This window comes from Pongo abelii, chromosome 8, assembly GCF_028885655.2.
Source record: "Pongo abelii isolate AG06213 chromosome 8, NHGRI_mPonAbe1-v2.0_pri, whole genome shotgun sequence".
Taxonomy (NCBI): domain Eukaryota; kingdom Metazoa; phylum Chordata; class Mammalia; order Primates; family Hominidae; genus Pongo; species Pongo abelii.
In genome coordinates this window covers 121,754,122-121,777,258 of record NC_071993.2, presented here as the reverse complement: position 1 = coordinate 121,777,258, position 23,137 = coordinate 121,754,122, and the positions used below count along the sequence as shown (strand labels likewise).

At 39.6% G+C, this 23,137-nt stretch overlaps 1 protein-coding gene across 3 annotated transcripts in view; it reads left to right on the top strand.

The window, feature by feature from the left end:
• The window catches only part of ABLIM1 (actin binding LIM protein 1), a 341,667-nt gene that overhangs the window by 46,633 nt on the left and 271,897 nt on the right, over positions 1–23,137 (top strand). The window contains exon 1 of one of the 3 annotated variants that reach the window (XM_054521712.2): positions 8,070–8,169. The exons of 1 other annotated variant lie outside the window; for it this stretch is intronic. In XM_054521712.2, coding sequence (XP_054377687.2) covers positions 8,091–8,169 — 79 coding nt within the window. In that variant the 5' untranslated portion in view covers positions 8,070–8,090. Of the gene's footprint in view, positions 1–8,069; positions 8,170–23,137 lie in introns of those variants that run through there. One more of the 3 variants, XM_054521711.2, reaches the window with a different exon arrangement.

The following is a 23,137-nucleotide window of genomic DNA, read 5'->3' as shown; positions in this document are numbered from 1 at the left end:
TTAGACATACGTGCTCAATGGGGCCCTGCTGGCCAGGCTGAGTCCATAAGCCATCATCCATGAGCTGTGAAAGGACTTATTCCTGAGGCCAAGATTTCCTTGTGCTGCCTCCACTCCCAGAGGTGAAGCTCACCTGTCAGGGAGTTACTGCTAACTAAAGAAGCTGCCCCCGAAGGGATCACGCCAGTAATGTGTTTGGAAAAACACACAGTTAATCCTCCAGTGCCACCAAACCAGACTTTGAAAAGCTAGTTGCTCGATCTATTAATAAACAGTGTGGCAGCCCTCCTTATCTCAACTGAGCACAAGTGCCAACTAGTTTCCAGGTCAGGCGTGTATGTAGTAATCAGTGACATTTGATGTTAGCCAGATTTACCAGGTGTGCTGACCCTGGCTTAGGATCTTTGAGAGCAAAGTAGAGACTGGGGTCTCAGACCTTCTGGGTTTGGTTCTAAGCCACTGCTGGGAATAAATTCTTTATTTAGACACTATTAGTTATTCTTGCTTGTTTATTTGCACAGCTGGAGTGGTGAAGATTGAAAGTAAGTGGCAGGCAAATGTCTGACATTGAACTTAAGGACCGTGTTTGGTGGTTCATGTTGTGCAGAAATCAGGTTTGGTTGTCTTCTTTTCTTTAAGATTGTTTTTATGCTTGCTGTTTTTTTATTTCAATGCATTTTTCCTTGTCTTGTTACTCCCATAGTTGATCCCGGCTAAAAAACATCAACAAGGAAGTTTCAGGATTATGATTCAAATGATACTAGAAGTCATTCCTTCCCAAAGAGCTCTCTCTGCGTTTTCTCATTGGCTGAAGCAGCCTGTGGATCTCCTAGGAGTCCTGTGAAAATATGTTTCTCCAACAGATGCTGGCGAGGCTGCCGAGAAATAGGAACACTTTTACGCTGTTGGTGGGAATGTAAATTAGTTCAACCATTGTGGAAGACAGTGTGGTGATTCCTCAAAGATCTGGAACCAGAAATACCATTTGACCCAACAATCCCATTACTGGATACATACCCAAAGGAATATAAATCATTCTGTTATAAAAATACATGTACATGTATGTTCATAGCAACACTATCTGCAATAGCAAAGACATGGAATCAACCCAAGTGCCCATCAATGATAGACTGGATAAAGAAAATGTGGTACATATACACCATGGAATACTATGCAGCCATAAAAAGGAATGAGATCATGTCATTTGCAGGGATGTGGATAGAGTTGGAAGCCATTATCCTTAGCAAACTGATGCAGGAACAGAAAACCAAATACCGTATGTTCTCACTTATAAATGGGAGCTGAACAATGAGAACACAGGGACACAGGGAGGGAAACAACACACACTGGGGCCTGTCATGGGGTAAGGGAAGGGAGAGCATCAGGAAAAATAGCGAATACATGCTGGGCTTAATACCTAGGTGATGGGTTGATAAGTGCGGCAAACCACCGTGGCACACATTTTCTTAAGAAAGCTTAATTGGATTGTTTGTGCTCATAGACACTTCTTCATGGCTTAGTTTTATAAGATAAATTATTGAGAATTATTCTGAAGGAACGGAGGAAAAGGCAGGCATATTTGATTAAAGAGAGGGGATTCTGAAAAGGTTTAATTAGCCTTGGGAAGATAGGATTGTTCACAGAGGCCACCAGAATGCTAAAGCAGGGAGCCTGACTTCAGCCAGAACACCCAGCACAAAGCTGCTGGGATCATCCAGCAAAGCACAGACATCAGTCTTTCTGTTTCCTAAGGTCAGCCGCGTGACATCTAAACCTGGGCACAGGGAGAGATGCCCTTATAACTGCAAAATCTAGAACTGTATAGTGTATGCCTGACACCAGCCATCCAAAGGTCACTAATCTTTCCCAAATATTCTGAAGAGGGTGAGGTCAGTGACCTTGATAGCGTACTTTCACCTAGCACTCTGGAAATGTGGTGAAGTGTAAGGATAGGATTTGGCATCCAGCCCCAGCCTTTGTGTGGCTGTTTAAACAACTAAGTAACCCTGGACAAGGTCCTTCAGTTCGTAGGTGAATAGAGATCCTCCTTCTCAGGGCTGTTCAAAATTCGGCTGAGATCATCTATGTAAACTGCCTAGGACTAGGACAGTATCTTGGCCATAGCAGGCAGTCAAAAAATGCTTATTTCACATTTTACAGAGAAATCTTAGATATTTAATTTTCAGACTCTTATGAAACTATAGCCAATATAAATTTTATCATTTAAGACAGAGAGATCAATGGTGTTTTTTTTGTTTGGTTTTGTTTTTAATCCATTGGCTTCACATTATCCTCCCTACTTTTCACTGTAACCCAGGCCATTCTTGCCAGGTTTACCCTATGATAGTTGGTCATTATTATATAATAACATACATACATGAACAAAAATCAAACTGCATAAAAGACTCTTCAATGAGGGCATCCTCTGACTATAGGCCCCACTTATACTCCTGGAGGTAGCCACTGTTAATAGTTTCTTTGGTTTTGGAAAACTTCTAGTAACTTTTCCTGCATGTATACACATATTTATCTTATTCATTTCATACATGAGAGCAACCATACATACTCTTCTGCACCTTGCTTTTTGTTGTTGTTGTGGAATTTATATTAAATTAATATTGAGTGATACAAAGCCAGATTATTTGGAAGGTCTTGGGCAAAAATGAGAGCATTGTTGGTTCAATGCAAAAAATGAATTTGTTGAAGAATCTAGGACTTGAGCACCTTTAAAACTGCAAGGGATTTAATTATATTCCTTTGGCTTCTAGTCTGATTCCCTCCAGAAGACCTTCTGGTTTAATTATGGGTCCCAGGGACACTTGGCAGACACAGCTGCTGCATTGCTGTTCTACAGAGGTAATTAATCGCCCCGCCTGAACCAGGAGAGAACGCTCTATTCTTTGTCCTCATTACCAATAGCTTTTGGAGAAGGAAAATTTTTGAACAAAATGCAACCACATATGATTCTTTTTAGAATATACAGCAGGTGATTAGGAAGGTGTTTATGTATTGGGCTTACTACTATACAGTAGAGAAAACGTGTGTTGGGGGGCAAGTGGGCTATGGAGAGAGCAGTAAATCACTTAACTCTTTGGGGTTGGCTGCTGATAATTTGGAAGTTTTATTTGAAGGGACACTCTACATACTTATTTCTCCACCATCTAGTTAGTTACCTGCCATTTTTAATATTACAGAATCCTAGCTTAAAGAGGCATTAGTGCCTGCCTTTCTTTCTTTCTCTCTTTCTTTCTTTCTTTTTCTTTCTTTCTTCCTTCCTTCCTCTTTCCTTCCTTCCTTTCCTTCCTTCCTTTCTTTCTTTCTTCCTTTCTTTCTTTTTCCTTCCCTTCCTTCCTTTCTTTCTTCCTTCCTTTCTTTCTTCCTTCCTTTCTTTCTTACTTTCTTTCTTTCTCTCTCTTTCTCTTTCTCCTTCCTTCCTTCTTTCTCTTTCCCTTCTTTCTTTCTCTCTTTTCCCCTCCCCTCCCCTCCCCTTCCCCCCCTTCTCTCCTCTCCTTTTGACAGGGTCTTGCTCTGTCACCCAGGCTGTAGTGCCATGGTGCAACATGGCTGACGGCAGCCTCAACCCCCCAGGCTTAAGCGATCCTCCCGCCTCAGCCTCTTGAGTACCTGGGACTATAGGTGTGCACCACCATGCCTGACTATTTTTTATTTTTTGTAGAGACAGGGTTTTGCCATGTTACCCAGGCTGATCTTCAACTCCTGGGCTCAAGTGATCCACCTGCTTTAGCCTCCCAAAGTGCTGGGATTACAGGCATGAGCCACTGTGCCCTGCTGATCATCTATTTCAATGAGTAATTTCACCTATTTACTTATTTGGAGGCAGTTTTGTCCCCTCAGGGGACATTTGACAATGTCTGAAGATGTTTTTGTCACAACTGGGAGAGGGGTGCTACTGGCATCTACTAGGTAGAGGCCAGGGATGTTGCTAAACACCCTACAATGTGCATGATAGCCCCCCAAAACAAGATATTATCTGGCCCCAAATGTCAAAAGTGCTGTGATTGAAGAATCCTGGCTGACAGGTTAGTCCAGTGTTCTCCCTACATGATTTCAGTCTTATTGTTTTTGTATTTGGGTGATAGACAGGAATGACCACCAAGTAATTTATTATAATGCTGAAATATTTCCTAAGACCATAGACTTTCCATCCAGCTGTAAGATTCTCAGAATTTCTTCCCACGAATAGAAGCAAAGACATCAGCACAGAGCAGTTCACTTGCTCCTAACAAATGATAATGGTAAAATTACTTCACTGGTGAATCATTCACAGAGGAGGCCTGTCTTATTTGCTGTAGGTTCCCCAGCCCCAGGCAGTACTAGGGGCTTAGTAGACATTGGTTGAATGAATGAATGAATGAATGAGATACCAGGATGCTTTGGCATCAGTGGGATGGACTTAGGGCATGATCTGAGCAGAAATTTGGCACACATGTACACTTGGCTTTATGGTAAATATAACTTCCATGTCAGCTCTGTGTTCATGTGGCAGCTGTCATTAATGGAGCTCACTGTTTCTCCTGTGTTTTCCTGCTCTTCTGCTTTTTTTTTTTTTTTAACAGTTCCAGGCAGTGCAAGCAATTATAGTAAAATTTATACATAATTGGCATCTGCAGAAGCAGCTAGCATGAACTAAATATTGAAGACCTGCATGAAACCTCTCAAGTAGAGTGTTATTTGTTCTTGGAGTTTTAAAGGACTCACTTCTGCCTCAGATTCCCAAATCTTTGGTGGTATCATTTAGACCAGATGATTCTAACTTGAAAAGTGTACTGATCTTAACAGTTAGCATGTGTGTTCACATGAGGTATATCAAGTGGAAGAAAACTTATTACCCTTAAGAAAACATCCCTTGTAAGTTCAGGAGATAGTGGTCCCCACATAAGACAAATCAGAGGAAAAGTTCTACCTTGACACCCATTTTCTTTTTTTTCTCTTTGAGGCTATGGGGAGGGGTGTGTGTGTGTGTGTGTGTGTGTGTGTGTGTGTGTGTTTCTCTCTACCAATTTGAGAACACTAACTGTGAAAAACTCTTATACTTCTCATGCATCTACCTACCTTACTTAGCTAATATAGCAGAAGAGTGGCAACCAGAGCTGCAGAAACACTGGCCACAAAAGATAGAATTTTCCTTATATGGAGGAACATGCCAGATGATGACAAAAGCTTCTGTATTTTCTTCACTTCTTATTGGATAGTTACTTCCCTGGCCTGGAGGACTCCAGATCATTGTCTGAGACATATAATGTCGGCTCTTGGGATGGGTGGAAAGTGTGTTTCTCAGAGTGCCAGAGAGATTTCCTTCCCTATTCTCACAATATCATTTTGTGGAAACACTTGATTGTTTGGGTTGGCAAATAGCAGGAGAAGGTAGAGACAGACAGAATTTCTGCGACCTGGATCCCTACGATGGCCTAGTGGAATCCGATTGTGCTGACCTGTGTCCCTAACTCTTAGGACGAATGTCTAGGGCAGTGTATAACATGTTGATGTTTTTTAGGTTTATTTCCATGTATACTTCTAGTAACATTTTCCTTATGCAAATGAAATAATTCTTGCAAATGGAAGTATAATCTTTGATTGAAAATGAAAAATCGGTGTTCAGAAGACTTTTTTTTTAGATATATGTACTTCAATTTTTAACTTTCAATAGCCAAACACTCTATGTATTAAGTATATTGCTGTATGTTTCTTATGAAAAGGAAAAGTCACGGTGAGGGCTGAGGTCAGGAAGAACGTTGTTGACCTCTTTGAACTGCTTGCTGGTTCCCTCTGCACCTTCTTTTCCTTGGCGACCTGACTTTGTGTGTGAGCAGCCAGGCAGTTTTACCCACTGTGCCAAGGGAGGGTAATCTGAGCTGCAACGTTAGCCTGGATCGCTTATCAGGGAGGAGGCATTGTTAGGAAATACGTGTCTTTTAAGGAGTGTAACTTGTTTTTGTTTGGTTTCATTAAATGGGTTCTTACTAAGGAAAGAGCAGAAGATTCCCAAACTTCCAGGCTTGTTCTTTTCTAGCGACTGATTTTACTTGGAAAGAATTGAAGGAAGGGGCTCGGATACTGATCTTTGGTGTGTTTGTAAAAATTAATGGTGTTTGGCTAGCTAATTAGGAGGAAAGGGTAACATTCTCTAAGCAGAGCAACTAAGATGACTGGAATTTTCGTTCTTGGCTCGCTCTTTTAATTCCCTTGGCCCTTAGCCTGTCTGGGAAATCTTTTTGCCTTTCTTCCCTGCATCAGAGAAGAAACTCTGTACTTATATGAAAGTTAGTGAGTTTATTAAGGATAATATTATATTAAAAGTGAGTAGCTTTTCAACCTATTGAAATTTTAGATGTACTTTCTGCTTTGATTTGGGGGTTTTACTTTTCTTCCTTCTATTTTTCTTTCCTTCTCTCCTTCTTTCTTTGAGAGTGCTTAGAAGTTGACATTGGAGTCAATCTTGCCTTCATGGCATAATAGGGAGATGGAATGGGACAAGGGAGAGAAGAAGGGAGACAGAGAGGGATAATCAGAAGTTGATTTTTTAAAAAAATAACAATCGCTCGTCTAGATATATTATAAGAATATATGTAGGGTCAATTTATTTACTTCTTGTTACAGCAACTGCATAATTGTCTTCTAAAGGCTTTCTCTTAGTTTTCTGAATCTGTAGTTTATATACCATAATCTGCTATCGACTTCTGTGCAGCCTGCTTGAGACCAAGCCAAACCAACCCTTCTGAGTGTATGTATCATCCCAAGGTAAACAAACGGGCGTTTTGCATTCCTCTGTGGAGTTTGCCTGCTCCAGTTACAGGCTGAAGAACAGCACAGCATTGGTAACACATGGATACTGGACACATCCAGCTCTGATGTGGGAATCTGTTGGTAACCTCAGTCACAATGACATCACATGCCCAGAGTTCCCAAATCTTTCTCAAGTGCGGCTTTCAACTTAAGATGTCAGAATCACTGGCTTCTTTCAGTGCTGCTTGTTGACAGCCTCTTAAATGGCTGTGTTTGGCTGGCGACCCAGAAGTGCCATGGCTGAAAAAGCTCTACACTCCATGTCCATAGACCTGTGCTCTGCTCTCAATCTGATTAGCTGCCTGATCTGCAGCAGGTCACTTAACCTCCGTGAACTTTAGTTTTCTCATCTGTAAAATGAGATGTTCAGTCTGAGGTCCCCAATGGATGATTTCATGATCTAAATGAAGTTAATTAAAAAACCAGTTCCAGCCTTGCGATTAATAAACAGGAAGAGAAGGCATTCAATTCCAGGCTAAACAACATAGAAGGGCCACTTCAGACAGTGTTCTTTTAGGAAGGTGTTCTACAAAGTAAAATATTTGGGAGGACTGAGGACTGATTATTTTCATGGCTGTTTCTCTCTGGGTATTTCTGGGAGATGATTTTCAAGTCCAAGCTGGTGTGTAGACCCTGTGAATTCAACACCTTCCCAGTACAGAATGCAGTTAACACAGACAGGGTTGGAGTCAGCTTCCCGTTTTTGTCTCACTTGGTTCCCTCTTCGTTGCCATTCAATCTGTTGTGTAAATTTTTTGAGTAAGGAGGCACGATGTTCTCTACGACTGTGATATTTAGCTCTTACTATTGTTTGCATTTAGAGAAAGATGTATGTGAATTCCTCACTGTTTTTATTATTCTGTAACTGAAAGGAGTGAAGTGTTCTTTAAGGCTGCCTCCTGATGGGAAACAATCCTACTGAATGAAATTGGCTGATTGAAATGGGCAGCAGCCCGTAACTCCCTGAAAGTTCTTTAGTGCTACTAAAAAAAGACCAACACAAATGAAAATGTTATGCTTTCTCTAAGTAAATATCAGTGGTAGGAAATGGGAGGTTAGAAGCCTTTTTATTCCCTTCACTGGGTAAGAAAAACACTGAGGGATAGCTTCCGGACAATCCCTGTTTTTGATTTTCCCTTTCTCTTCATCTTGCACCTGGTTTTGATTTCTCTGGGTTGTATAGTTTATTGTTGGATCTTACTACTGTGAACTTAAAAACTACGCTATTTGCCGTCCCAGCTCCACTGTCTCTTAGGGACATAGCTCCCCTTGAATGCAAGGATTTTATGAATAGTGGGATCTTGGCCATTCCATTTACCCTGGTTCCAGAGCAAAGACCTCCCTCCTGCTCTTCTGCTGTCCTTAGTAAGTAACCCATGTGCCCTAGGAAGAGGACAATACTGTAGCAGTTGACTTCCTTCTTCCCAGGCATTTTCTCATACCAGGATAATATATCTTTAGCTGCTCCTCTCTTCCTTATTAAATCATGAACCACATATCAAGATATTCTGCCCAGCTATGTTATAGAAATAACTGGGCAAGAATATGTATATTCTTTCTTTTTTTTTAAGAGACAGGGTCTTGCTTTGTCTGTCAGGCTGGAGTATAGTAGTGTGATCATAGCTACTACAACTTTGAACTCCTGGGCTCAAGGGATCCTCCCGTCTTGTCCTCCTGAGTAGCTGGGACTACATGTGTGAGCCACTGTGCCTGGCCATGAAGATGTGTGTTTCATTGATGGATGGAGCTCTAAGTCAGGGCAATCCATTGCCCTACAGTTTTATTTGTAATCAATAAGAAGTAATTATAGAAAATCATTGACAATTTTGCTGAGCAGGTTCAACATTACTCGAAGAAACCCCAAATATTCCCATGTCATAGATCATTTTGTACCAGGGTTGTTCTACATACCACTGAAAGTTTTCACTAGTGGCCTCGGACTGTCATCTAATTCTTCCATCCACTTAGCAGGCATGTCTCACAATATGGTGACAACAAAGTGGAAAACCAAACCAAGAAAGCCAGCATGGCTTTGGGGAGCCGGGTAAATAGCAGGTGACCTTGGATAAATACAGCTAATCTGACTGAGGGTAGCCCATAATAGGCTGTTGTCTTTTTTGTTCCTAAATTTCTTCTTATGCGTTTATTATGTTGGCTTGAAAACCATCTTTTATCTGTATATTGTAATTTTTAGGTCTTATGAAGGAACTACTATGGCTTTTAATTATAGCATTCATGTATTTTTTTTTTTTTTTTTTTTTTTTTTTTGAGATGGAGTCTCACTCTGTCACCCAGGCTGGAGTGCAGTGGCGTGATCTCGGCTCATTGCAGCCCCTGCCTCATGGGTTCAAGTGATTCTCCTGCCTCAGCCTCACGAGTAGCTAGGATTACAGGTGCCCACCACCATGCCTGGCTAATTTTTGTATTTTCAGTAGAGATCAGGTTTCACCACGTTGGCCAGACTGGTTTTGAACTCCAGACCTCAAATGATCCAACAACCTTGGCCTCCCAAAGTGCTGGGATTACAGGTGTGAGTCACCGAGCCCAGCCATTAATGTACTTTGTAATGAAAACCTTTTCCCTGTCACCCTGGAGACCCACAGGCAGGATATGCTGAATATTTTCCACATGCTCCTCCGATTCCATTCTCCACCCTTTGCCCTGCTGTGCTCTTAGAGACTAACCCCGATGGCTACAGCAACGGCTCCCTTGACTTCTGCTTCAAGTTGGGCCCAGTTTGTATGGGGGGCACTTAGCAGGATATCTGAGGATGGGAGGAGAATGTGGTTGGGGTATTTATTCCCTGGACTCCTTCTCTACCAGGTCACCATTGGTTGTCTGTCTGTGAAAGGCCACAGGTCCTGACAAGCCCCCCTCCCTCTCCACTCAGCTACTCACTTCAGGTTCTAGCATCGACTCCACCCCTTGCCTCTTTAGGCCTAGGGGTAAGCAACAGCTCCCCACTGTTGCTGGCTCAGGGTAGTGCATGCCCCTTGTGGGTTTACCTGAACCCTGACCACACCTTTGTAAATATCCCCTTTGTTAAACCTTTTTCAAATTCTTCAGTTTGATTGTAACATCTGTCGCCTGCCAAGACTCTGGCTGATATGCAGGTCTAGCGTGGGGGCTGGCACGCCTGGTGTTAGAGCGGTGTCTGTGACTGTGAGATTTGGGTCTATCATAAGCTTTACACTTGGCTTTTCAATGGTCTTAACACTGTCACCATGGAAACTGAACATCAAAAGACAAGGGAAGGTTATGGATGAAGAGGCTCTGAGACATACCCAGTACCCTATAAAAGCCATTGTATAGCAACAGGAGGGCTCTTGGTAAGTTGAAGTGGGATGACTGCAGACAAATGGCAAAAGAAAATGATGCAAACCTCTAGTGAAACAGAATTTCTAATGGGAGCCTGGAAAGCAGAAGCCATTCCGTTCCTTACATGTAACAACCAGAAATAAGATGACTTTTGCTACTTTTGTTCTTGTGATTGATAGGGGAAAACATAGATCCTCAGACAGAAACAGAAGACATATAGGGACAACAGATTCTTCAAAAGAGTAGGAATATCCTGAACATTGTCCTAGTCATGGAGTGGGCTTCTTAGGCCCACATATAAACCGGCATGAGCTTATAGGTCATCTTTGAGTGGAACCCATCAGATGTCTTTGGGATTTTGGAACGCATGAGGGATAAGCAAATACTCCAAAGCCTTGCCTTTTCTACTGATAGAATGGAACACAAATACTTAGTGTGCAAATATGGTCCCTTGCGTTTCTTTCTGGAAAGCCAAAATACGTGTTCTGTGAAGATTGCGTTATTTTATTTTTATTTATTTTTTGAGACACAGTGGGCTCTGTTGCCCGGGCTGGAGTGCAGTGGCATGATCGTGGCTCACTGCAGCCTTGAAATCCTGGGCTCAAGCGATCCTCCTACCTCAGCTTCCAAGTAGCTGGGACTACAAGTGCAAGCCAGCAACCCTGTTTAATTTTTGTATTTTTAGTAGAGATGGGTGATATGGTTTGGCTGCGTCCCCACACAAATCTCATCTTGAATTGTAGCTCCCATAATTTATGTAGCTCTACATACATTGTAGCTCCTCCCACATGTTGTGGGAGGGACCTGGTGGGAGATAATTTAATCATGGGGGTGGTTTCCCCCATACTGTTCTTGTGCTAGTGAATAAGTCTCGAGAGCTGATGGTTTTATAAGGGGTTTCCCCTTTCGCTTGTCTCTCATTCTGCCTTGCCTGCCACCATGTAAGACGTGCCTTGCTCTTCTGCCATGATTGTGAGGCCTCCCCAGCCATATCGAACTGTGAGTCAATTAAACCTCTTTCCTTCATAAATTACCCAGTCTTGGGTATGTCTTTATTAGCAGTGTGAGAACAGATTAATACAATGGGATTTCACCATGTTGCTGAGGCTGGTGAAGATTGCATTGTAATACAATTCTGATAGTTGCCAAAGCCCTACTGAGTAACTCTAACTCTGGATCTGTTGGGCAGTTGAGCTGTAAAAGAAGTGGATAGCAAGTCCAGTGGAAATCTTTGACCTGAGTAACCATTTACTTCAGAGAATAGGAGATTTTAGTTGCATGACAACTCTTGCCTAAGTAAATCTGTGTGTGTGCACATGTGTGCACATGGTGGGGGCGGTGGTATATGTAGTTATTATCACAGATTAGGGGGAAGTCAAGGTTTTATGGATCCTGAGGCTTATGTAAGTTTGAGAACCCTGTTTAGAAAAAGCATAAAAAATTATGAACACAAAGTTAGATATCAAAGTGAATATTTAGGAAGCGAAAAAAATCACAACAAATGACAAGATTTCAAAAGTGGTAATTCCTAAATATCATAAAATACAGAAAAATAACAAGCAGCTGATTAATAAACATGTTCTGACATGCCTGTATAATATTTTCCTGGCTACATTTTTGACAGCATATTCCTTGATTGCCTCTTCATATGACAATAACTTTTTAGTATTTTCTATGTAGAGAAAAGGGCCTTTTGTCTTTCCTCTAGCATAGTTTATTGAAATTTATCCTTTATTTTTGGTGGCTGGTTTACATAAAACAATCTCATACACAAATGTACTCACTGCTACGGTTTTAGATCAATGAATATAGGAATTTTGATCATCTCCATTTCACATAGTGGCCATTAAAAATGTATATGGTGCATTCATAATTATAACTGTTTTAAGCATATTTATGACAGGAAAGAACTTCCATTTTGACTCTATGTTGATGAAAACAGGATTCTCTGCTCCTAATGTTACAGGTCTGATGGCTGGAAGATTGTTCTATAAACCAGCTTTCTGCTTTATACGATTCAAACCTTGTTTCTCTTCTACTACGTAACAAACTCCAGTGTTGGGTGCTAAGGAACACATTCCCATCTAACTCCAGTGCTGGGTGCTAAAGAACACATTCCTATCACAGCATGGCTTCTGGTCTTGCATTTCCATATCATGACTCTAGATGAGTCACCATAGTAAATAGTAAGAGTTTCTGGAAATCATTTCCACAATATGCAGTAATAGCTAGCAGTAACTTAACTATGCAGGGAAGAGACCATACAGCCATACATGTGGTCCATGAAACCTAAAACTAAATATAGCCCTAATCAACTTCCCCTTAGCCAAGTTCTTAAAAAATACTTCTCGAAAAGTACCATACCAGTGCCATTCCAATGCTGACCTGCAAGAGGGGAGGTCAAAATGGAAAGACATGGTAGTCTTAAAAGATGGTGATTAAAATATCACTTTTTGGTACAGATTTTACAAACCTATGGCCATGTGGATAAAGATGAGGACTTTGAAGGGGGTCCCTGAACATTAAGTATGATCAGCTTTGTGCAAAGTTTATCAAGCATTAAAAAACTGACCCCAGATTTTACCACCTAGAATTGACTTTTAGGATACGTAGATTTTATTATTCAGTTGGTTATTTTCTCTGCTCTTCTTTCCTCTTTCTTGACTTTGCTTTTATCCCCCAAATATAGATGGAGAATAGCCGCTCCTTTAAAAATTACTCAGTTCATTTACTTTCCTTTTGCTGTCTTCTTATTCTCCCCATTTTTTCCCCTCTACCCCCTCTTGCTCCTTTCTTTTGCCAGAAATACACAACTTACTTTCATGGGTGTCATGTCTACCTCCAGTTACCATCCCCATGTAGTTTTGGGGACCCATGGAAGGAGGGTCCCTGTCCCTTCCTCCATGCTCCTTGTCAAGCAGGGAGGAGGGAACTGGGACACTCCTTTTTCTGTGGCAGAAGGAGCCTGGAGAGGACTGGAGGAAGCTCTTTCAGGGAAACAGCGGCTGTTTTTCTTAGGCCAAGAGATTCATGATGGCCTTCAGAAGGTGTAGCTGTGTTGCCATCATAATTACAGCCTTGGAAAGGTGCCTGTTGAGGTCATTTTGTTTCAGAATGTACCAGAAGCTGGATCACTTTGTCTAGAGGTAGCTCGGCATGCATTTCACGCTTGCCATCGTCCTCATGGTGACTCCTTTTTTAAACGCTCTTTTCCATAGTGACTAAGCTTGGTTTTAACAAGGTTTTCCATCATCAAGACGGTTGAGTTGCACCTGTTTTGTCTGCAGCACCACATGTAAACAAATAAAAGACCTGCCACCAGGACAGGCTTTGAAAAACAGCGATTAGCATAAAAGCTTAGTACAAAATTGAAAACTGTTGGTAATTAGCTTTTGTTGTTGTTGTTGTTGTTTGTTTGTTTTGAGATGGAGTTTCGCTCTTGTCGCCCAGGCTAGAGTGCAATGGTGCAATCTCCGCTCACCGCAACCTCTGCCTCCCGTGTTCAAGTGATTCTCCTGCCTCAGCCTGCCGAGTAGCTGGGATGACAGCCACCTGCCACCATGCCTGGCTAATTTTTGTATTTTTAGTAGAGACAGTGTTTCACCATGTTGGCCAGGCTGGTCTCGAACTCCTGGCCTCAAGTGATCCGCCCACCATGGCCTCCCAAAGTGCTGGGATTATAAGTGTGAGTCACCGTGCCTGGCCGGTAATTAGTTTTTTATGACTAGTACTCAGGAAGCCAGGGGCAGCGGGATTGATGGTTTAGCAAATTTGTCATTAAAACAAAACTGGGCCAGGTGTGATGGCTTATGCCTGTAATCCCAGCACTTTGGGAGGCCAAGGCAGGCATATCACTTGAGGTCAGGAATTTGAGACCAGCCTGGCCAACATGGTGAAACTTCACCTATACTAAAAATTAAAATATTAGCTGAGTGTGGTGGTGTGTGCCTGTAGTCCCAGCTACTCGGAAGGCTGAGGCTGGAGAATCTCTTGAACCTGGGAGACAGTTTGCAGTGAGCTGAGATTGCACCACTGCACTTCATCTTGGTTGACGGTGTGAGATTCCATCAACAGCAACAACAACAACAAACTGAACCCTCACTGGAGAACTTTGGGATATGATGGTCTCTAATTGCACTGTACGTATGGTAGTCACTCACCACATGTGGTCATTGAGCACACTTGATATATTTTTGACATATTAGGTTAAATAAAAATCTTAAAATTAATTTTACCTGTTTCCTTTTACCTTTCTAATGTAGTTACTAGACAAATTTAAATTACATTTGTATATCACATTCTATTTCCATTGACGGTGCTGGTCTATAATACACCATTCTGTATGCCTGAAAGTATATTAATGATGCCTTCCAGGCTCCCTGTAAGTTTTGGGAGAGGTTGTTTTGGTTTTCTGTAGGCAGGGCTTATTATTATTTTTTTTTAAAGTAGAAGAAAACTGAAACATAATGAATCACAGTAGCAGGCCGTTCTCATTATAAGAAATGAGAATTAGGATTATGAAACCCCTTGGGGGATGTAACAAAAACAACAAAACAAGTTGTCAGCTTTTAGGAAAATATTGCCCTGAAAGGTTATCTCTTGTAACCCTGCTTCCGCAGATTATAATTCAGCAGTTGCTGTGGAAGTCTTTAGCCTCAGGCTTCATTACATTGGTGTGGAGAGAGAGAAATATGTAGTTCTCTCTCCTCCTTCAGACTCTTAAATCATACCTGGCATCCGCCTCCAGGGAAAAACTCTGGTGCTGGGATTTATAGTTGTTTATCGTTTGTGCTTCCAGCATGTGGACTGTGCATTAATTTGTTTCTCAGGGTCAATTTTGGTATCATCATTGCCAGCAGACAATGTGAGACATTTGTGGGAATAACTTGTAGTTTAGGATTTATTTATTGATAAGCGTATTCTACAAAACTTTGACAATCCGCTGATGACTGAGCTGGTACTACTCCTGTTAATTCAATATTGTTTATGTAACTTGGGTGATAAAATGAACCTCGTAAAAGGATGCTACAAAGTCTGTCCTAGAAAGAGGACTTGTGCCTAAATCACTTGAACTCCCAAAGTCTTCCGAACTCCTGGCCTTTGCTGTACTGATTTGTATGTAGTTTTCCCTTCTCCTTCTCTAATTATATCTTACTGTTTTTTACACAGCAGATGCTCAGCAGATTCTTCTTGCATGGTTGTCAGATTCTGAGATTGTCATCAAGAAGGATTGTAGTCTTTCTTGCACTTGAGACTGAGGTTTAAAGATCTGAGTTTGACTTGGTGATTTTTCAAAGGATCCAGTTCTTTAGGGTAAGAATGATGACTGCCTTGTATTAGAGGTTTCAGGATAAACCTGACCTGTTTCCTATTTGTCTTGGGAATTAACCTGGTGAAATGTATTAACAAGTAATTTGATCCATACTCCCACTTGGCTACTCTGTCCTTGCACTGTAGTCTTCTGCACATAAAACAAGATATATCATCAAATTTCAAATTTTTTGATATGATTTTCTCTATTGAAGTTGTCTATGTGATGAAAATATCTTACATAACTTCCTTTGGAAGATAGGGATACAGTTTCTTAACCTTTTCTGCTTTGGCCTTGCACTGAATTTTAGAGAGACTGCTTTAGTTTTTGTGCCTATCATGGTGCCCAGCCTTTCTCACCAAGGGTCTGAGTAGATTTTTGTTGAATGAATGACTTCTTGTATTTTCTGTCAGTCTCCTGTGTTTGCCCATCCCCAAACCATCTCCATTTCCCATTTCCTTCATCCTTACTTGTTATGTCCAGCCTCTGCAAACTGTGGCTTTCAGAACATCCCCTCCAGATTCCACTGTTTGAGGTCTTCGCCTTGCCCTCTTCATTTGCATCCTGCCCACTGGTGACCTATCCCCTCATGAGCCATGGCAAGATCCCCATGGGTGCCCATGTTTCACTTTAGGATATGGGATGATGCCCAGCAACTACTATGGGTTTTGTATCCTAACCTCAAGTCTTTATCAATAAACTTTATTTTAGTAACTGCTTTAAAATATGGCTCACACTGGTTGGTTCTAGTCAAGTCAGAATTCTTCGTACTTCTTGTGTTTTAGCATTTAAAAATGTCCTATGCTCTTCCCTAGAAGTCTTAAATATCCTAATATCTAAGATAGTTTAAGTACACTTTTACTTGGGGTTGGAGCTTGAACAGATACTTCTCAGGCCCCTCTTGGAGCTGACTCCACACTTGCTTAGTCTAAGAACTAGACCTGATGCTAATGAAAAAAAAGAACTTGAATTTCCCTTTCTTAAACCTCACCGTGTCAAGGCATGGCCATGGGTTTGGAAATTTGGGGCATGACTACCAAATCCTTTGAAAACATCTTAACACTGGTATACATGAAGGGAATTCTAAAGTAGTCTTTCTCCTTAAGCTGATGAACTATTCATGAGTTTGTCTTTGAGAATCAGAATGCACTGAAGTTGGGCTTGATGCCTTATTAGAGTCAATGATCCACTAAATCTTTATCCTTGGAAACAATCTGTGGATTCTCTCTGTAGCAATACCCTATAACAGAGAGGACTTTCACATTCCTATGCATGCCAGAGAAAAGACCTTGGACCCCACAGCCTCCCAGGAAGGGGGAGACATTTGCTCTGCCCGTTTTCTCTTTCTCCCCGCCCCCACCCCCCTTAGAATGACCAAAGGCAGGCTTTGGCTGTGAATCACTTTATAGAAAGTGATATGAAGCATAAATGAGCTATAACCAATTTAAAGAAAGCTTGAAACCGGGCTTTGGGAAATCTCTGCCAATATGTAATACTCTCACTAAATTCTGGCTTAGTAGCCGGCCAAAGCAGATTTATAGATAATCCCCATTTATGAAAATGTTCAACTGAGAAGCACTGTGCAGTTACTTTTTAATAGTTTATGTGGTAACAGTTTAGGCTCTTGTTATTCCAAGATACCGCACAGATGTAATGCGCGCACGCGCAAGAGAGAGAGAGAGAGAGAGAGAGAGAGATTTTTCGAGTCACTAATTAGAAAAGCCTAATCACACAAATGCCAAATAAATTATGCTGGCAGGTGGCCGGCTGAATTTAGACATAGGTTCTCCGTATTATTCAGAAGTCAGTCCATGCTGATCTAACCACACCAATGAAAAGAAAATAAAGAAAATAAAAAGTGATTCCTGTTTCATGAGAGCATAAGTCCAGTATCTTTATTTCTGGCACTCCTGGGCATGTCAGTTTACACTTTGCATATTATTTCCACAAAGAGAATCCACACATTTTTCCAGGGATAAAGATTTAGTGAGTACATTCACTCCTTTACATTGACTCTGAAAAGGAGTCAAGCTCACGTGTAGTGAGAAACATGAACGTTTCCTGTAAGAAATTGATTCTCCAGTAGAGGGTGGTAGTGTTCCGTGCCCCCAGCCTTTATCTGCGACCCTTCTGGGCTCTGTTCAGATGAATGAACTGATAAACGATTTTAATTGAGCATCTTATTCTCACAGTACATAATGTAAACAAAGGCCAAAAAGCATTTATAGAGCATGTAACGTGTGGAGCACAGACCAGGTGCATTGGAGACATTGAACATGACTGAACACTGACCTTCCGAGGTGTTCCTGAAGGCAGTGCCCCTTGTTCTCTTTAAGAGAATGGGCTGGAGAGGTGGGCACCTTGTACTGGGATCCTGGTGCTGCCACTGAAGGTGAAGTGATCTTAGAGGAAGTTATTTCACCTTTTTCAGTCTCTGGTTTCTCATCTGTAAAATGGGTACAGTTATGCCTACCACTTACTTCACCTCTACTAAACTAAAATCAGGGACCTGCTGGAAGGCACACACACAGACAAATACTCCTGTCAGACGAACATGCCATAGGCAAGGTTAGATAAGCTGCTGTGGCAGCAGAGTATGGTGATGCATTCAGACTAGTAATTAGAAGGGATTCAAGGAAAAAGTAACCTTTGAGCTGAGTGTTGAAGGTAATTAAAGTTCTTTTGATCAATGGATGGAGAGGATGTCTGTAAGAGTATGAAGGGCTTTCCAAACTGAAGGAACATAGACAATTTCATTTTGTTTATTTATGTCTAAGGCTGTAAAACTCAGAGTATTTTACAAAGGCGATTCCATGTATCAAAACTATTAATTTTCATTCAGCAAAAATTATATGTAGTATAGAATTTTCTTATTAAGAGGTTTCCAAATGTCTGAGTTAATTCATCTAGGTACTCCTGAAGTTTATGTATTTAAAAGCGACAATGGTTTCTAACATACTTTCTATTTGAAAACATCCACAAATAAAATAATTATTTAAATATTTTTCTTTTTAAGAACAAATGACTTGAGAGCTTCTAAATGTCTAGCGAGGGAAAGTATATTATCATTGGTGGAGTTGATTTCTTATTTATATGAATAATTCTAGCTATGATGTGTTATGTCATTAAAAAATATTGGCTCACGCCTGTAATTCCAGCGCTTTCGGAGGCTGAGGAGGGCGCATCACGAGGTCAGGAAATCGAGACCATGGTGAAACCCCGTCTCTGCTAAAAATACAAAAAATTAGCCGGGCGTGGTGGCGGGCGCCTGTAGTCCCAGCTACTCGGAGAGGCTGAGGCAGGAGAATGGTGTGAACCCGGGAGGCAGAGCTTGCAGTGAGCCGAGATCGCGCCACTGCACTCCAGCCTGGGCGACAGAGTGAGACTCCATCTCAAACAAACAAAAGAAAGTATTCTTACTTTATATTGTTCAGTGTATAATCATGATAGACCAGTGATTAATGACAAGAAACAAAAAAACACTGATGTTAAAATACAAACGAATCACTTTTATCGTTGAAATTATTTTAATTCTGCAAATTCTTATTCTCAAGTTGATCTTCTCCAGACTTGTGTGTTTCACTCATCTCATTAAAATTGTGTAACTCATTAGAATATCTGTGGTATTTCAAAAACCAACATTTTTTAAAGATCATATATTAATGATTGTCTTTTTGGTTATTAGCAATATAGGCTTTCACTTGCAATGTGGTATTTACAGAGAAAATATTTGCAAATAGACAACTGAAATCTTATGTTTTAGCTTACTATTCATAAAGACTTAAAGTAATGAAAATCAGCCAGCTGAATTTTTTAAGCCCAAACTATTAGAATTCTAAACATCTGGTCATGTTGCTGTAATGCATAGTTAAAATTCAGTGTACATTTTTTACTTTGCATATGTTTGAATATTTCCATAATAAACAATAAAAAATAGTATAATGAACCTCACGTACCCATCGCCCAGCTTCAACACTCTGCCATTCTTATTCTTTCTAAATTTCTACACCCTCTCTTATTTTTAACAGTTGTTTTTAAGGTATAATTGACATACATTGAAAGGTACGAATCTTGGCTATAGAAGTTTTACACATAGATACACCTATGTCACCCATAGACCTCTATCACAATGTTGAATATTTTCATATCTCCAGAAATTCTCTTGTGTTCTTTGTCAGTAAATCATCTTACTCCCAGACAACCAAGGTCCTAATTAGATTAGCCTTTTCTAGAACTTCACATAAATGGACTCGTATACTGTGCACTGTTTTGTGTAAGGCTTTTTCCACTCAGCGTAAGGTCTGTGTGTTGCCTCCATTTTGTTGTGTATGGGAGTAGTTCATTCCTTTTTACTGCTGAGTAATATTCCATTATATAGGTGTATAACAATTTGATTATCCATTCTATTGGTAGACATTCATGTTGTTTATAGCTTTTTGCTAATATGGATAAAGCTGCTGTGAACATTCTTGAAAAAGTCTTTTTGTGGATTTATGTTTTCATTTCTCTTAGTAAAAATCTAGATGTGGAATTGCTAGGTCGGAGGGTAGGTGTATATTTATAATAAGAAAAATTGTCAAACCTTTTTCAAAAACTGTTGTAACCATTTTATATTCTCACTAGAAATGTATTAGAGCTACAATTGTCTCACATCCTCACCAGTATTTGGTATTTTAATTTGCCATAGTGATATCTTGTGATTTTACTTTGCATTTACCTCATGGCTAATTATTTGAGAACTTTTTAATGTGGATAATGGTCATTTGCATATCTAACCTTGTGAAGTATCTATTCAAGTCTCTCTACCCCTCCATTTTTAACCTGTATTATTTTTCTTATTGAGTTGTAGGAGTTATTTTTTAAAAATTATTTTAAATACAAGTTATATGTCTGCTTTACATTTTGCACATACTTTTCTCCCAACCTGAGGTTTGCCTGTTTATTTTCTTAATAGTGTCTTTTGATGAATGGAGTGTTTAATTTTGGTAAAGTTTAATTTATCAATTTTTATACATTTTTGTGATTTTATTATCCTTTCCAAGGAGTTTTTGCCTAATCCCAGGATATCAAAGGTATTCTATATTTTTATGACAATATTATAGATTTAGATTTTAAGTTTACATCTATGATTCATCTCAAAATAATTTTTGTGTATGATGTGAGGTAGTGGTTGAGGTTAATTTTTTTTTCACAGGGATATATAATTGTTCCAGCCTCATTTATTGAAAAGATTCCCTTCCTCATTGAATTGCATTGGGGCCTTTGCAAAAAACCAGTCATTTGTAAGTGTAGATCTGTTTCTGGAATTCCTATTCTGTTTCATTGATTAATTTGTCTTTCATTATGGCAGTATTACACCATCTTAATTATGCCATGTAGAGTAAGTTCTTCATCTTTGAGTGTGTGTGTGTGTGTGTGTGTGTGCGTGTGTGTGTTTTAACTGTTTTTGGCAATCCTAAGCCCTTTACATTTTCATGTCTATTTTAAAACCAGTTTGTCAACTTTTGTCTAAAACACCTGCTGAGAATATTATTAGGGTTACATTGAATTCATGAATTAATTACAGAGAAATGAGGATCTTATATATTGAACCTTATAATCCATAGACGTGATATATATCTTTACTAATTTAGGTTTCCTTTAATTTACCTCAGTGATTATTTGTAGTGTTCTATGTAGATCATTCTCTCTCAGTGAGGTTTTACAAGAGAAGTAATCCATAATGCTCGAATGCATCCTTCATGTGTAATGAATTAACTTATTGCTTATGCATCTGGAAATGTATTAGCTTGGTAGACTTCTTTGGTAGAATCAAGAGTAGAGTCACAGGTTGGATGTGGTGACTTGTGCCTATAATCCCAGCAACTTGGGAGGCTGAGATGGGAGGATCACTTGAGCCCAGGAGTTCAAAGACCAGCTTGGACAACACAGTGAGACCCCATCTGAAAAAAAAAACAAATAATAGAGTCATTAAAATAACCTTTTGCTTAATTCTCTCGTGATTGGGGCAACATCTTGCAATACTGTGGTATAATATCACAACCAGTATATTGACACCAGTTCAGTCAAGATATACAACAGTTTCATCACCACAAGGATCCTTGGGCTTCCCTTTTATAGCAGACATAACTGTTTATACAAGTTTACTTTTTACTTCTGGATGGTAATACTATAATTCTAAATAATGTGTTTGGATTTATATTTATTTCAACAATGTCTCTCAATTGGTTTTAATGTTCACTTCCGGAGTACCATTGATATACAGCTATTTTATAACTCTAAATAATATACTGCTATTTTTTATCTGACTCTAGATAATACTTTCTTACCCCCATTATGTAGAATGAGGACATTATCACCCTTCCACCTCACTTCTCTTCTCCTACCCACGCTTTCTGTCTTCTGACTGCTGTCGGAAGACACCTTACTTTCACATTGTCAAGGTTTGTATATTTTAAATCTAACTTTTATGCTTTCTTGTTTATTATAAGTTGATTTTTAGAGCTGAAAACCAATATAAATTATCTGTAACATTAAAATTATGCAAATATTCTTCACTGCAGAAGCAGATATTGTGATTGGACCTGTAGAGAAGGAATTATTCTGAGCACTAAATCTGTCTTGCTTGAAGTACATGTTTAAGCATTATTAAAGCATCATCCAAGGGCCCTTTTCCAACAACCTCCTTTTTTTTTCTCAAAATTTTATGACTCTTTAGTTTGTTTCATATTTAGATTATGGTTTTTTATACAGATTTTTAATTTACATAAAGCTTTTAATTCCAATCTTTTTTTTTTTGCTAAGCAAAATGAATTTATTAATAGCATTACTAAGATCATCTAGGCTCTGAATCATAACTTGTTGAATGAAATCTACTTTCTTGAAGATGTTTTCTTGGAGACTCTATCTTCTAATTTGGACTCACTGGCTTCTAGATCTGTTATATAGCTGTCACTGTGGGATTCCCCCAATCCCATTTTATTTCTAAATGAATTCCACATTTTCTTGGAATCTGTAGTTTTCTTTTTGGGAATTAGTTTTTTCTCCTGTGTGAGTCAGTCTTCAAGTAATTTTTTTCAGTAAGGGTGCATAAGAGGTAAGTGGAATCCTTCCCTGTCTGAAAATTTCTTATTTTCTCCACATGCTGAATTGTTTTCTTCTGACTTCACAGTGACTGCCAAGCCTCATGGTAGCCTGAGTCCTTTTCCATTCTTGGTAACCTTAACTGGTCTCTGATAGCTTTTAGGGTGTTCTCTGTATGTTCAGAGTTCTAAAATTCCACCAGTGTATGTCTAGCTATTTTGTCATTTTATTCATCCTGTCCAGCACTTGGTTTGTTCTTTCATTCTGAAACTTGTGTCTTCCTTCAGGACTGGATAATTTTGTTTTTTTCAGTTTCTCTCCTTTACTTTCTTTGTCCTCTCTTTTTGGAACTCCTATTCAATAGATATTGGACCTCTTCCATATCTCTTAATTCTTCTTTTTTTACATTTTTAATCTCCTTTATTTTGCTCTAGTTTATGGGAGAGTTTCTTGACATTTTGTTTTCTGGCCTGTCGAATTTCTTTTTATTTTCATAATTATTATTTTTTTATTTCTGTAAACTCTCTTTTTCTCTGATTGCTCTTTTAATTTTTTCCCGGATTAACTTCATGGTTACAGTTTGTTCTCAAATGCCTTAGAGGATATCAATTTGAATTTTTA